Consider the following 12,505-nt stretch of genomic DNA (forward strand, 5'->3'; position numbering starts at 1 on the left):
CTTAGGCTCTCTTTCTTTTTCTGTCTTTCCTCTCGGTGCTTACCAGAATCTTATAAGTACATCAGCTGCCCCAATTGCTTGTATATTGGAAAATTCAAAAAAACAGACACCCAGGAAAGCTATTCCAAGTCAACTGTTACTATTAGGCAATAGCATGTACGATGGCAGACATGAGCTTTCCATGACACATGTGCCACTCTCACAGGGCATTGGTCTCAATTAAGGCCCAGTGAAAATGTGCTGTGTGCCACGACTACCTTACAGTATGTCTGGGCAAAGTAAATGAAGAGAATAAAGTTCCCCACAGTGCTCCATGTGAAGTGACAATGGGAGGCGCTCAGACAAGAATGAGGAAGGCTCAGAGGAAGCAAGGATGGTGCCAACAAAGAGAACTCAGATACAAAAGATAGTGATACAGGCTTTCTCCTCAGATATCGGGAGAGTGGCTCCAGCCATGTTAACTCAATATCAAGGAAAATGGTGATCAAATTGGATGGAAGCCTTGAGAGTACACAGATGACTGATGTGGACTTCTTTGAACTTCCTTCTCTCAGGTTGGAGTGAGGTCAGAGAGATGGCCTGAGTCCCCTCATGGAGGTGATGGCTGGCACATGGCCTGAATGAAAGACACTATTCACAGTTCAGAGGAAGCCGAGTACCCTTCAGTGGGTAGCCTAGACTGGGCTGATTGTCTGTGGGAAGGGGAATCAGGAATGTTGACAGTTTCTCTGAACTCTAAGGACTTGGATGATGTGCACCTGTGAGACTGAACAGGCCAGGGACACGACGGTGTGAGTGAACCAAAGTGAATTTTGTACTTCGTTTTTTAAAAATAAATGTATGATTAATTTTATATAGAAGTAAATGAATTACAAGAGCAAGATTGATTTTAATTGAAAAAAAGTACACATTGCATTCCAAAAAGCAAATTTGAGTCACAAGATGACTAATTATTTCATAAACTTACATTATGCTTTAATGAATTATTCTAAGCAGATATTTATTACCATGAACATTGGTGCCAAAGTTACAAAGGTTGCTAAAAATGCAGACGTTCTGCTTGGCACTGAAGTCAGAAAGCCCATGAGGTACTTCTTCCTCCTTGAGAGAACACCCGCTCATAACTCCCGGTCAACGTGCTTTGCCTTGTCTATCTGGAGCTGTAATTGTTTAATCTCCAGAGTCAGCTTGTAGACCTCCAGGGCCATTTTCACGTCATTTGAATTTGGCAGACATTGCATGAGCTTCTTGCCTGCAAACACGTGCTCACAGTCTTTAGGGACCTCCTGAAAGAGATGCAGGTTTGAGATAGCAGTGAGGGGCTTCAGCTGACCATCAAGAAATAGAGCAACAGTATATTACATGGTCTAGAAAAATAGAAGGCAGTGTTTCTAGGTCTATAGAACCTCACTTGTATGAGGATTTAGTGTTTCATATATTCAAATGAAAATAGAAAAATGTGCTGTGCCAACTCCCCCAAATCACTCAACAGGAAAAAAAGAACAGCCAGGGTCTCTAAATGATTTAGACATGATCCACGTCAGGTCAGAGGCCAGCACCTTTGGCTGGGAAAAAGCATTTTAGTGTTTGATGGCACGGATGTTCTTGATCTGTGTTATTTACCTGCTCACATCTGGGCACCTTTGGGTACCAGGTTCCATTCTCCGAACAAGTGATGCTTTGGGAACCTAGCATGACGAAGCCCGAGTCACATTGGATGGTGACATTTTCAGTTTCGACATATTGATCTTTATTAGTAGACAGTACTCCATTTCCTATCTCTGGTTTCCGACATAGAGCTATAAAGAAAACATGTTTTAGATAACCGTGATCTGAGGGAAAAGACATGGTAATAGTCTACAATAAAAAGAATGAACTGAACTTGCATGTAGTTTATTCTGTTTTTCATTTATTTTGTTAGCAAAATATTGAGCATTTGTGACAGTGTATGCATATAATATGGTTTTGACATAGTCCTGCTAAGTGAGTAAAAAAGAAAATTCGGATACAGAAAAGGTAAGAAATTTGTCCATAGGTGTAATCAATTTAATCAATAAACACGGCAGGATATTTGAAAAGTGTACATGACCCCAGGTTCTTCTGTGACATATTTCCAGAACTTATTGCAAATAGTTCTGCAAGACTTTGATCATAAACTTCTGATAGTTTTATTTGTACAGTGGGAATAATTATGTTAGATCATAAATTTCTGCAAATGTAGCTCTATTAATAGTATGTGAACATAAAATAAAACCTAATTTTGACTCCTCTTGTTCCTTATAATTAATTGGCGCTGGGTTTTCTCAACATACACCATCTACATCGTGGTAGGCAGTACCTTATCAGAACTTCTGATGGTAAAACCTGGCCCTCTAATATTTGAAAGTAGCCCAACAGAGCCTGCATTGATGCCAGAATGAGTTTTATTGAAAATTTCATATAGGACCATGCATGTAATTACAAAATATTTGGCCCCCAGAATATTTCTGAAAACATAAATAAAGAAAGTGACAATATGAGCTGCCTCAAGAAGGTTGATACTTGTGACCGGGAGAAAAAAGTAGAGGGTAGTGATATTGTGTATAGTTTTTATAGTTTTGTACGGAATATAATCTGTTTATATTTTTATTTAAAATAGACAAAATTGGCTCTATCAGAGACCACAAAGACCATAAGAAATTCAGGTAGGCCACCCACCTGCCAGACTGTCCTGCTCTCTCACTCTCTCAGCCTCCTCCTATCCTATTCCCAGCCCACACTTCCTCCATGTCCTCCTAGCTACCTTGCCACAGTCACAGAGACTCCCCACTCTATCAGAGACTACACAGACTGCTAGCAGTCCAGGTAGGCTGCTCACCTGACCCTGCCAAACTCCCCAAATCTTTCATCCTCTTGTATTTATCCACCCTATCCAAACATAAGCCCACAGACCTATAGACACCTGATTTTTCAATAAAGGAACCAGGAACACACAATGGGAAAATGAGAATGTCTTCGATACATGGTGCTGGTCTAGCTGGGTGTTGGTTGGTATATAGAAGAATAAGTTGATTCATATCTATCACTCTGCACAGAACTCAAGTCCAAGTGGATCAGAGACATTAACATAAAACTCAGGTTCATTGAGTCTGTTTGAAGATAACCTTGAGTGCACTGGCACAAGAGACAATTTCCTGAACAGAATACCAATAGCGCAGGCACTGAGATCAACAATCAGTAAATGGGACCATGTGAAATTGAAAAGCCTCTGTAGAATGCCATCATTCGGACAAAATGGCAGCCTACAGAATGGTAAAAGGTTTTCAGCAACTCCACATCAGATAGAGGGCTAATATCCGAAGCGTATAAATAACTCAAGAAACTAGATAACAAGAAAACAAATAAACCAATTTTTAAAAGGGACACAGATCTAAACAGAGAATTCTCAACAGAGAAGACCAAACTGGCCAAAGAAACACTTAAAGAAATGTTCAATATCCTTAGCCATCAGGGAAATGTAAATCAAAGCTACTTTGAGTTTGCATCTTATCTGTCAGAATGGCTAAGATCAATAACACAATGACAGCTCATGCTGGTAAGGATGTGGAGTAAGGGGAACACTCCTCCTTTGCTAGTGGGAGTGAAAACTCCTATAACCACTCTAGAAATCAATATGGTGGTTACTCAGACAACTTCAGATCAATCTACCTCAATACTCAATTATACCACCCTTTGGGTATATATACCCAACCACAAAAGACACTTGTTCAACTATGTTCACAGTGGCTTTATTCATTTTAGGTGGAAACTAGAAACAACCTAGATGCCCCTCGACAAAAAAATGAATAAGGAAGATATCGTACATTTACACAATAGAGTTAACACTCAGATGTTAGAAAGGAAACGGTGACATCACAAAATTTGCAGGCAAATGGATGGAACTAGAAAATAAATCATCCTGAGTGAGGTAACCCAGACCTAGAATGACAACCATGATATGTACTCACTTATAACTGGATATTAGATGTTAAGTCAATGATAAAAATGCTACAATCCACAAACCCAGAAAGGCTAAATAACAAGGAGGGCTCTAAGGGGGATACATAGATCTTCCTAGGAAGAGAGAATAGAGTAGATTTTTGTTGGGTGGAGTAGGGGTGGGTGGACATGGAAATAAGAGGGATCCGGTGGGAGAAGGAAGGGAATGATAGAGGGAGAAAACACTGGGAGAGATGACTGCAACATTGCAGGGAATGGGGGTGAGTGCTAAGGAAACCTAGTCTAGTAGAAACTCTTAGAATTCTATGAGGATACTAACAAGGACTCCTAGTAATGGATTCAGAGCCTAAACAGACTGTCCTCTGTAACCAGGCAAAGCTTCCAGAGATAGGACTGAGACACCAACCCAGCCACAAAACCTTCAACCTGTAATCTATCCTGCCTGCTAGTTGTACTAGGGCAATGGTACAGAACTTGGCACAGAACCTGTGGGAGTGGCCAACTGATGACCTGTCTACCTTGAGGCCCATACCACGAGGGAGCCCAAGTCTAATACTGCCTAGATAACCTGAAATCAGAGACTAGATAGACATATGATTAAAAAAACATAAAATGCATAAAATGATTCCTAATGATATCCTTATGTACTTATAGAAGGTGCTTGGCCCAAGTGTCATTAAAGAGGCTACCAGTGTTGGCTGATGGCAGCAGATACAGAGACCCACAGCCAAACATTAGGCAGAGAGGAAGCCCAATTGAAGATCTCCATTGGGCCCCTCCCCTTGGAACTTGAGGAACCTTGTAGAAGAGGGTAAGAAAGAAATATAGGAGAAAAAGGTGTCAGGATACTAGGAGAATGAGGCCCAAGGACATCAACTAAGCAGGGCTCATAGGGGTTCAGAGTCTGAAATAGCAATCATGGACCCTGCCTCCTGGGCCTGTCTGTGCTAGGTTCTCTGCATATATATTATAGTTGTTAGCTTGACAATTTTTTTTGGACCCCTGACAGTGAGAATGGCTCTCTCTCTCTCTCTCTCTCTCTCTCTCTCTCCTGTTCTTGAGACTCTTTTCCTCCTGGGTTGCTTCACTCAGCCTTGATATAAAGATTTATGCCTTATTTGATCTTGTTAGGCCATATTCAATGGACTTTCCTGGGAGGCTTGCTCATTTCTGAAAGGAAATGGAGGCTGAATGGATCTGGGGGAGAGGAGAGGTGGGATTGCGGGAGGCAGGTGGGAAAAATGGAAGGAGGGGGAATCTGCAATGGGAATGTATTGAAAACAAAAAGTTAAAAAGGAAGGAAGGAAAGAATGAAGGGATGGAGGGAGGAAGGAGGAAGGAGGAAGAAAAAAGAAACCCATATCATTACAAGAAAAAATTAACGAAATGTTTTGTCCTTCATTCTGTGGCAGAGAATAACTTTGCTATTCATTCCTGACAGCGATTCTACCCCTGTGGCCATGGGGTGGAAGGAAGTGTCATTACCTTTACACTGTGGAGCTGCTGGTGTCCATTGTGAATACCAGCAGGAGATGGTTGCCTCTCCAACCAGTCTGTATCCTTCTTCACATTCATATGTAACCTGAGTTCTGATGAAGGATGAAGATTTTGTATAACGTCCATGAGCAATGGCAGGTGGAAAATTACAACCTTGATAATGAAACACAGAAGAGAAGGCGAGCTTGTAAAATGTGTCAACCAGCACCTCTCAGGATTTATGTATCTTGGGTGTTTCATGCTATGCTTCTTGCTTCCCTACCTGTAAGATCACTGGACCAAAGTCAGGGACTTGTACTACCTTCCTGGAAGTCTTTGGTTCGGAACCTTGGACACTTCAAACTATACATGGAATAATTTGGACTGTGACTTTTCTCCTTCAATCTATAAGTTAAAGGTTTAGCCCCCAGATGACACTATTGGGCAGTGTTAGAAACTGTGAGGTGGGGCCTCATCGGAGGTCCTTAGGTCACTCAGGGGCTTGCTCTTTATGGAGAATGTGTATCTCCGGCACCCTCCTCTCTTTCTTTGTTCTCTGGTTCATGACTATGCAAATTGTTTTGCTCCAGCTTACACTCTTGTCGTGATGTGTCACCTTTACGAAAGTCCAAAGCAATGGGGGTCAATAGACCCAAATCTGAAACAAACTGAACCTTTCTTCTATGTAAGATGATTGTCTCAGGTGTCTGTGGCACTGACAGAAAGCTGACAACACAAGCCCTTCCCTTTTCCTTCCTTTTACAGACAATTCATTTACAGTGTCTGGGGTCCATTTTTTACACAAAAAGACTGGATCCCATTCTGCATTACACCTTGTTTGTGTTGTACAATATACGATCAGTTCTATATTTAGTGTTAAGATGTGTAAACGATGCCAAAATTTTTCTCACTAAACTATTTAGGAGAGTCAAGTTGAAGACCCTGGTGATACAGAGAGGGGCGGTCTGCTTTTCCTTTTTTCCCGATAACAGTACAAATTTTCACAAAAATAACGCTCTCAAACCTCTGCCCTTTCCATCCCTAAAATAAGGTATGTGTTGTCTTCCTGCTTGTCAACACAGCCAGATCCCAGTAGGATGAGAGGAATTGTGGGAATAGACTATAGTGCTTGATCTTAGCTATCCTAGCTTTGAGACTAGGACTACCCTCTCATTACCTGTTACTTCTCTTAGGTCTATGGTTCTTTGTTAAAAACAGTAGTTGAGACAACATTCCAAGTCATTGCTTTGGAAGAGTTACTTCCTGGGTGTTTCTTTTGGAAAATGTTCTTAAACTGCTCTCTGTTTTTCATCTTACCAACTGGTCTGTTCTTTCAGTAGAGGGACTCTACCACAGACTTTGGGGAATTTGGGGAAGTTGAATTTTCCTCCCTTTGAAACACGTCCATAAAATATGGCAAAGACGTTCAGTGCGCCTATAATCTCTGAGTCCTCATTCTCTAGCCAAATAGCTCGCCCATCTCCACCAAGAAAATGTTTACTGCGCATTTTGTTTTAGAAGAAAACAAAGATAAATAAAAATAGTAGCTTTATCATCATGATAATGAACAACACAAGATACAGAGCAACCATCTGGAAAGGAGCACAGGAGAATGAATGGGCATGTGCACACTCAGCTCCTCCCTGAGGACCCCACCTATGAAAATGGCACCACCCGTACTCAAGATAGGTCTTCCCAGCTCAACTTGATCAAAATAATCCTCCCCTGTATATAGCCCACCTGACATATACACCACCACACTGCCTAATCTAGCCAATCCCTCTCTGAGAGTCTCTTCTCAGGTGATTTGGCTGACAACTAAAACTGACCATAGCAGCTATCTTTCTAAACTAACGGAAATAGAAGGATATTTCAAATTAAAGCAGTTACTACCACCAAGCTAGTATGGCAGGAGACACTTAAAGGGACACTGAATAGAGAAGCAAGCCATTTTCATAGATGAGAGCACAGAAAATAATAAATAACCACGAGAGAAATATCTGAGCAAAATAGAGCTAGGAAGCACTCTATCGGGTGTAACAGGATTAGCAAACCCCTAAAACTAATCGAGGAGAAAGTAGAGAGCAAACAACTCAAGAAATGAGGAAACAACAGACAAAATCGCAGAAATTGGTAACTATCTCTTAATAGTAGCCTCATGTGTAAATGTTCTCAAATCATCAACAGAAAGACAGACACTAGCTGACTGATTCTGCAAACCAGATGGAACTTTCTGTGGTTTCCTATATACATTCACTGACTGGGAGTCAAAGTTTTAAGAGAGATCAATCACTGGGCGTGGTTGCACTCATCTTCAATCCCAGTGCTCAGGAGGCAGAGACAAGTGGATCTCTATGAATTCAAGGCCAGCTTGTTCTACAAAGCAAGTTCCAGGACAGCCAAGGTTAAACAGAGAAACTCTGTCTTGAAAAGCAAGCAAGCAAACAAAAGTAAAGAAGAAGATCTATCAAGCAAGTCGTATGGCCGCCCTAGCAAGGGGACAACCCTGCACATGCGCAGTAAGTTGTCGACATCCAGACAAGGCTGGATGTCGGCGCCATCTTTGTTTCGCCACGCCGCTCTCTACACAAGTGGAAAAAAATACGAGGGAGGATAGCTATTCCTAGTTTAATGAAATGAACAATTCAATAATTCAACAAAAAGATACACAGGACTTCCTATGTATCCCAGCCTCAAGGTCGCCTTGTACTTAACTTTTCCTTGTATTGTCGCAATAAAATTTCTTTAATAACCTCCACACTATTTACAAAAAGAAACTCTGGGGCTGGAGAGAGATGGCGTGGTGGTTAAGAACACTGGCTGAGGGGTTGGGGATTTAGCTCAGTGGTAGAGCGCTTGCCTAGCAAGCGCAAGGCCCTGGGTTCGGTCCCCAGCCACGAAAAAAAAAAAAAAAAGAAGGTGATGTCTATAAGGAGGCGATGGATGGGAGAAAGGGGGCAGTGTGAAGATCCCTGCCTTCTCTGAAGGGCTTGCAGCAGCTGGTTTAAGTCCTGACAGTAGACGGACGCCAGGCCTATCTGCTTAGCAGTAAAGGCACCATTTCACATCCCTTGTTCACCGAAGCCCCGCGCTGAGACCACTGCCTAAGTGCTAGGCTCACAGAGGGCACTGTGCCTTCAGAGATGTTCTTCTCTTGGTATTATATTTTTTTTCTTTTATAAAACTGTAATTTTAGTTGTGTATGTCTGTTAGAATTTTCAAGAGGATTTAACATTGGTATCCTTTTTAAAGGACTCGGTATAATACCAAGAACACACAAATATGTTTTTATGTTAGAAAATATTTTTGGAAGATAGTAACAGAACCGAGATTAGAATTAGTTCTGCCAAAACCAGAACTCTTAGAAATCGAAACATCATTAATATGATTTAAAATATAATAATGTGATTTAAAATATAATAATGGATGATTGTGTCACTAGGGCACTTTAGTTATGTATGTACACCCCAGTGGAAAGAAACACCCAAGAGCTGGTACCGGGTGGTCCTCTGAAAGAGCCTGTTTATATGCAGAGCAGATAGACAGAACTGTCCTGCAATTTTTCCCTGGTTTTCCACTCTCTCCCTAGGAGGAAATCATGTGCTCCCACTGGCTGAGGGGTTGGGGATTTAGCTCAGTGGTAGAGCGCTTGCCTAGCAAGCACAAGACCCTGGGTTCGGTCCCCATCTACAAAAAAGAAAAAAAAAAAAAAAAGAAGACTGGCTGCTCTTCCAGAGGACCTGGGTTCAATTCCCAGCACCCACATGGCAGCTCACAACTGTCTGCAAGAGAATTCTTGTTCCATGAAATAGGATCTTAACACAAACATACATAAAGGCAAAATGCCCATGGACATAAAATAAAAATAAAATAAAATATAAAAATAGAAAAGAACCCCCCGCCCAAAACATAGTTGTATACGTTCTTACTCTGATGACATGATGGTGCCCAGGGATGCCAGGTGCCATCTGACTTGCAAGTAGCTGTAAGCATTATATCATTTTGACATGTGTATGACACTTCGTCACCAAAGAAGTAAGTACAGTCGTTGTCAGGATGTGCCTTTTCATGTTGAATGACTCTAACACTCTTTGGGTCTGGTACTGGACAGCATATCTCTAGAGGGGGGAAAAAGGAGAATTAAAGGGTCAACTATATCAACACGAAGACATTCTTATCATTAATGATTCAATTTCTCAATTGAACTTCTCTTCACTGAAGGGAAATTTGGGTCGGCAGAAAAGGAAACCCAAACACTCAGTCTGTACCTCATATAAAATTTCTGAAACACTCAAATCTGGTCACTTCCTCCATGTAAGCACATGTTTGTTGTTTGAGAATTTCAAACATACGTATAATGTCTTTTAATCAGGTCAGCTCCAATTCTCTCCACACATTCTCCCTTCTCCCCATTCCCTCTCAATGTCATGTTTCTTTAAACACACGGAGTGCACGTAATGCTTTCAGTATCTGCACAGGTCTAGGGCCATCTTCTGAGGCATGGGTAGCTTATCAGAGGCTGCATTCATGAACAAAGTGACAACAGAAATCCCACTCTCCGTTTCTAGGCAACCATCAGCTGCTAATAGCTCTGTCTTGTCTCTAACTACAAGGGGAAAGTGGCGTGTTACTCCCAGAACATTCATGCCTCTCTCGCACCAGTGGACAAATCTTGCTAGGCCGGTAACTATTGTAGCTTGCAACAGTTCACAGCTGGATAAGACTAATGATTATCCCCTCCCTCCCCAGTCGTGTGGGTATCACCCTGCAAGCATATAGGTTGATGCAAACTTGCCTTCTCCATGTTCTAAGACTCAAGTATGAGTGACGGCAATAGCCTACCATTGCATGCTACTGACCAATGGCTTATTAAAGAAGTAACCCATACCTGGCACTGAGCTTTATATTTGATAGCCTATGGTACCTGAGAGAGACACTGCCTCCCCTCCACACCATAATATACATATATATATAGTGTGTGTGTACATATGTATGTATGTTTTGAAGCTTATAAAACAGTGGGTTTCCAAATGGCTTTTAAAAAATCTTTAGTGTTATGTTTCCCCATACTTTCTCCTCTATCTTTCCTTCCCACCTTCCATCCCATTTAAGACTTCCTATTCCATTTTCTGCCATTTCCCTCTCTATATCAACTGGATTTTTCTGCCTTCCCTTGAAATCCCATGCCATTGATCCTTACTATTTTACTAATATCTGTGGGTGCTACAAGTTAAACACATACCTAAGATACAAAGCCAGCATCCCCGTATGAAGGATGACACGCAATGATTTTCTTTCTAGGTCTAAGTTACCTCACTCAGAATGATTTCTAGCTCCAACAATTTACCTGAGAATTTCATTTTCCATAACAGCTGAATAATATCCCATTGGGTAAACATATCACATTTATATCATCCATTGTCTCACTTGGGGTTTCATTGCTGTGAACAGACACCATGACCAAGGCAAGTCTTTTAAAGGAAAACATTTAATTGGGGCTGGCTTACAGCTTCAGAGCTTCAGTCCATCATCATCATGGCGGGAAGGCATGGCAGCATGTGGGTAGGCATGGTGCTGGAGGAACCAAGAGTTTTCTATCTTGACCCACAGGCAGCCAGGCAGCGGCAGGAGACTGTGCCACTCTGAGCCCAGCTTGGACAGAGTAGACCTCAGAGCCTGCCCCCAGAGTGACACGCTTCCTCTAACAGCACACCTGCTCCCTCAAGGCCAAACCTACTTTAGCAAGGTCACACCTCCTAGTGGTACGATTTCCTGTGGGCCAAGTATTCAAACACGTGAGTCTATAGAGACCATGCTTATTTAAAGAGCCACATCTATTCATCAGTTGATAGATATTTAGATTATTTCTATTCCCTGGCTATTGTGAACAGAGCAGCAATGGACATGGGTGAGCAAGTGTCTCTGTAACAGGATTTGCACCTCTAGTGTATGCCCCAAGAAGCATAGCTGGATCTTATAGTAAAACTATTTCTAGCATCTTGAGTCATTTCTACAGTGACTGCAATAGTAGCTCTCCCAGTTTGTACTCCAAAACAATGTCTAAGCCTCCACTTCCCCCATGTTCACGGTAGCATTACTGTTATTCATTATTCCTAATGTTAACCATGTCATTTTCATTTGCCTGAAAATCCCCTAAGGATTTTGAACATTCTAGACAATATTTCCCAGCCATTTGCATTTCTTCTTTTAATACTCTGCTTAGTTCAATATTGAAATTTTTTAATTGTGTTGTTTTCTCAGGGTGTTAGTTAGGTTTTATCAACTTGACGAAAACCTAGCCTCAGCAACTGAGGAATTGGCTCCATCAGGTTGTCCTAGGGGCATATCTGTGGGGTAGTGTCTTGTTAATAATTGATATGGGAGGGACCAGCCCAGTGTGGCAGGTGGTCTTAGGTTGGATAAACAAAGCAAATGGAGCAATTCCGTAAGCAGTGTTCACTGCTCCCGTTACTGCCTTGACTTCCTTCTACGACAGATCGTGACATGGAAATGTAGTGCAAATTAATCCTTCCCATTCCAAGTTGGCTATTGGTCATGGTATTTCTAACAGCAATAAAAAAACAAACTGGGGTGTGTAGTGCTTGCCCTTTTAGTTCTTACTATATTCTAGATCTAATCCCCTATCAAATGAATAGTTAGTAAAAGAAATTCCCCTTTCTGTAGGCTGCCTCTTCATTCAAGTGATGGTATCTTTTGCTATATAGCATTTTAGTTTCATGAGGTCTCACTTGCGAATTGTTGGTCTTAGTGCCCATACCACTGGGGTACTGTTCAGAAAGTCCTTCTCTATGCTTATAAGTGGAAGTATACCCTCTTCTTTATCCTTCAAGAGATGAAAGGCACAGATGCTGTTGAGATCCTCGATCCATTTAGAAGCGAGAGATAAGGATCTAGTGTATGTGTTGTTAGTCCAGTGTCCAACAAATTTTTCTGAAGATGCTGTTCTTTTTGGCCGATGTGTACCTTTTGCCTTTGTCAAAGATCAGAAGGCTTTAGGACTATGGTCTTCTATTTGGGCCTTCAGTTTGAC

The 12,505-nt window shown here is 41.6% G+C and overlaps 1 protein-coding gene across 1 annotated transcript in view; it reads right to left on the reverse strand.

Annotated features, from left to right (window-relative positions):
* Positions 1-869: 869 nt before the first annotated feature.
* Positions 870-12,505, reverse strand: part of C4bpa (complement component 4 binding protein, alpha) — a 35,087-nt gene continuing 23,451 nt past the window's right edge. Inside the window, 4 exon segments of the mRNA NM_012516.2 lie at positions 870-1,286; positions 1,624-1,799; positions 5,464-5,628; positions 9,384-9,572. Of these exon segments, the coding sequence (NP_036648.2) occupies positions 1,119-1,286; positions 1,624-1,799; positions 5,464-5,628; positions 9,384-9,572 (698 nt within the window). The 3' untranslated portion in view covers positions 870-1,118.

The sequence above is a fragment of the Rattus norvegicus genome, chromosome 13, assembly GCF_021556685.1.
Source record: "Rattus norvegicus strain SHRSP/BbbUtx chromosome 13, alternate assembly SHRSP_T2T, whole genome shotgun sequence".
In the NCBI taxonomy this organism is placed as follows: Eukaryota; Metazoa; Chordata; class Mammalia; order Rodentia; family Muridae; genus Rattus; species Rattus norvegicus.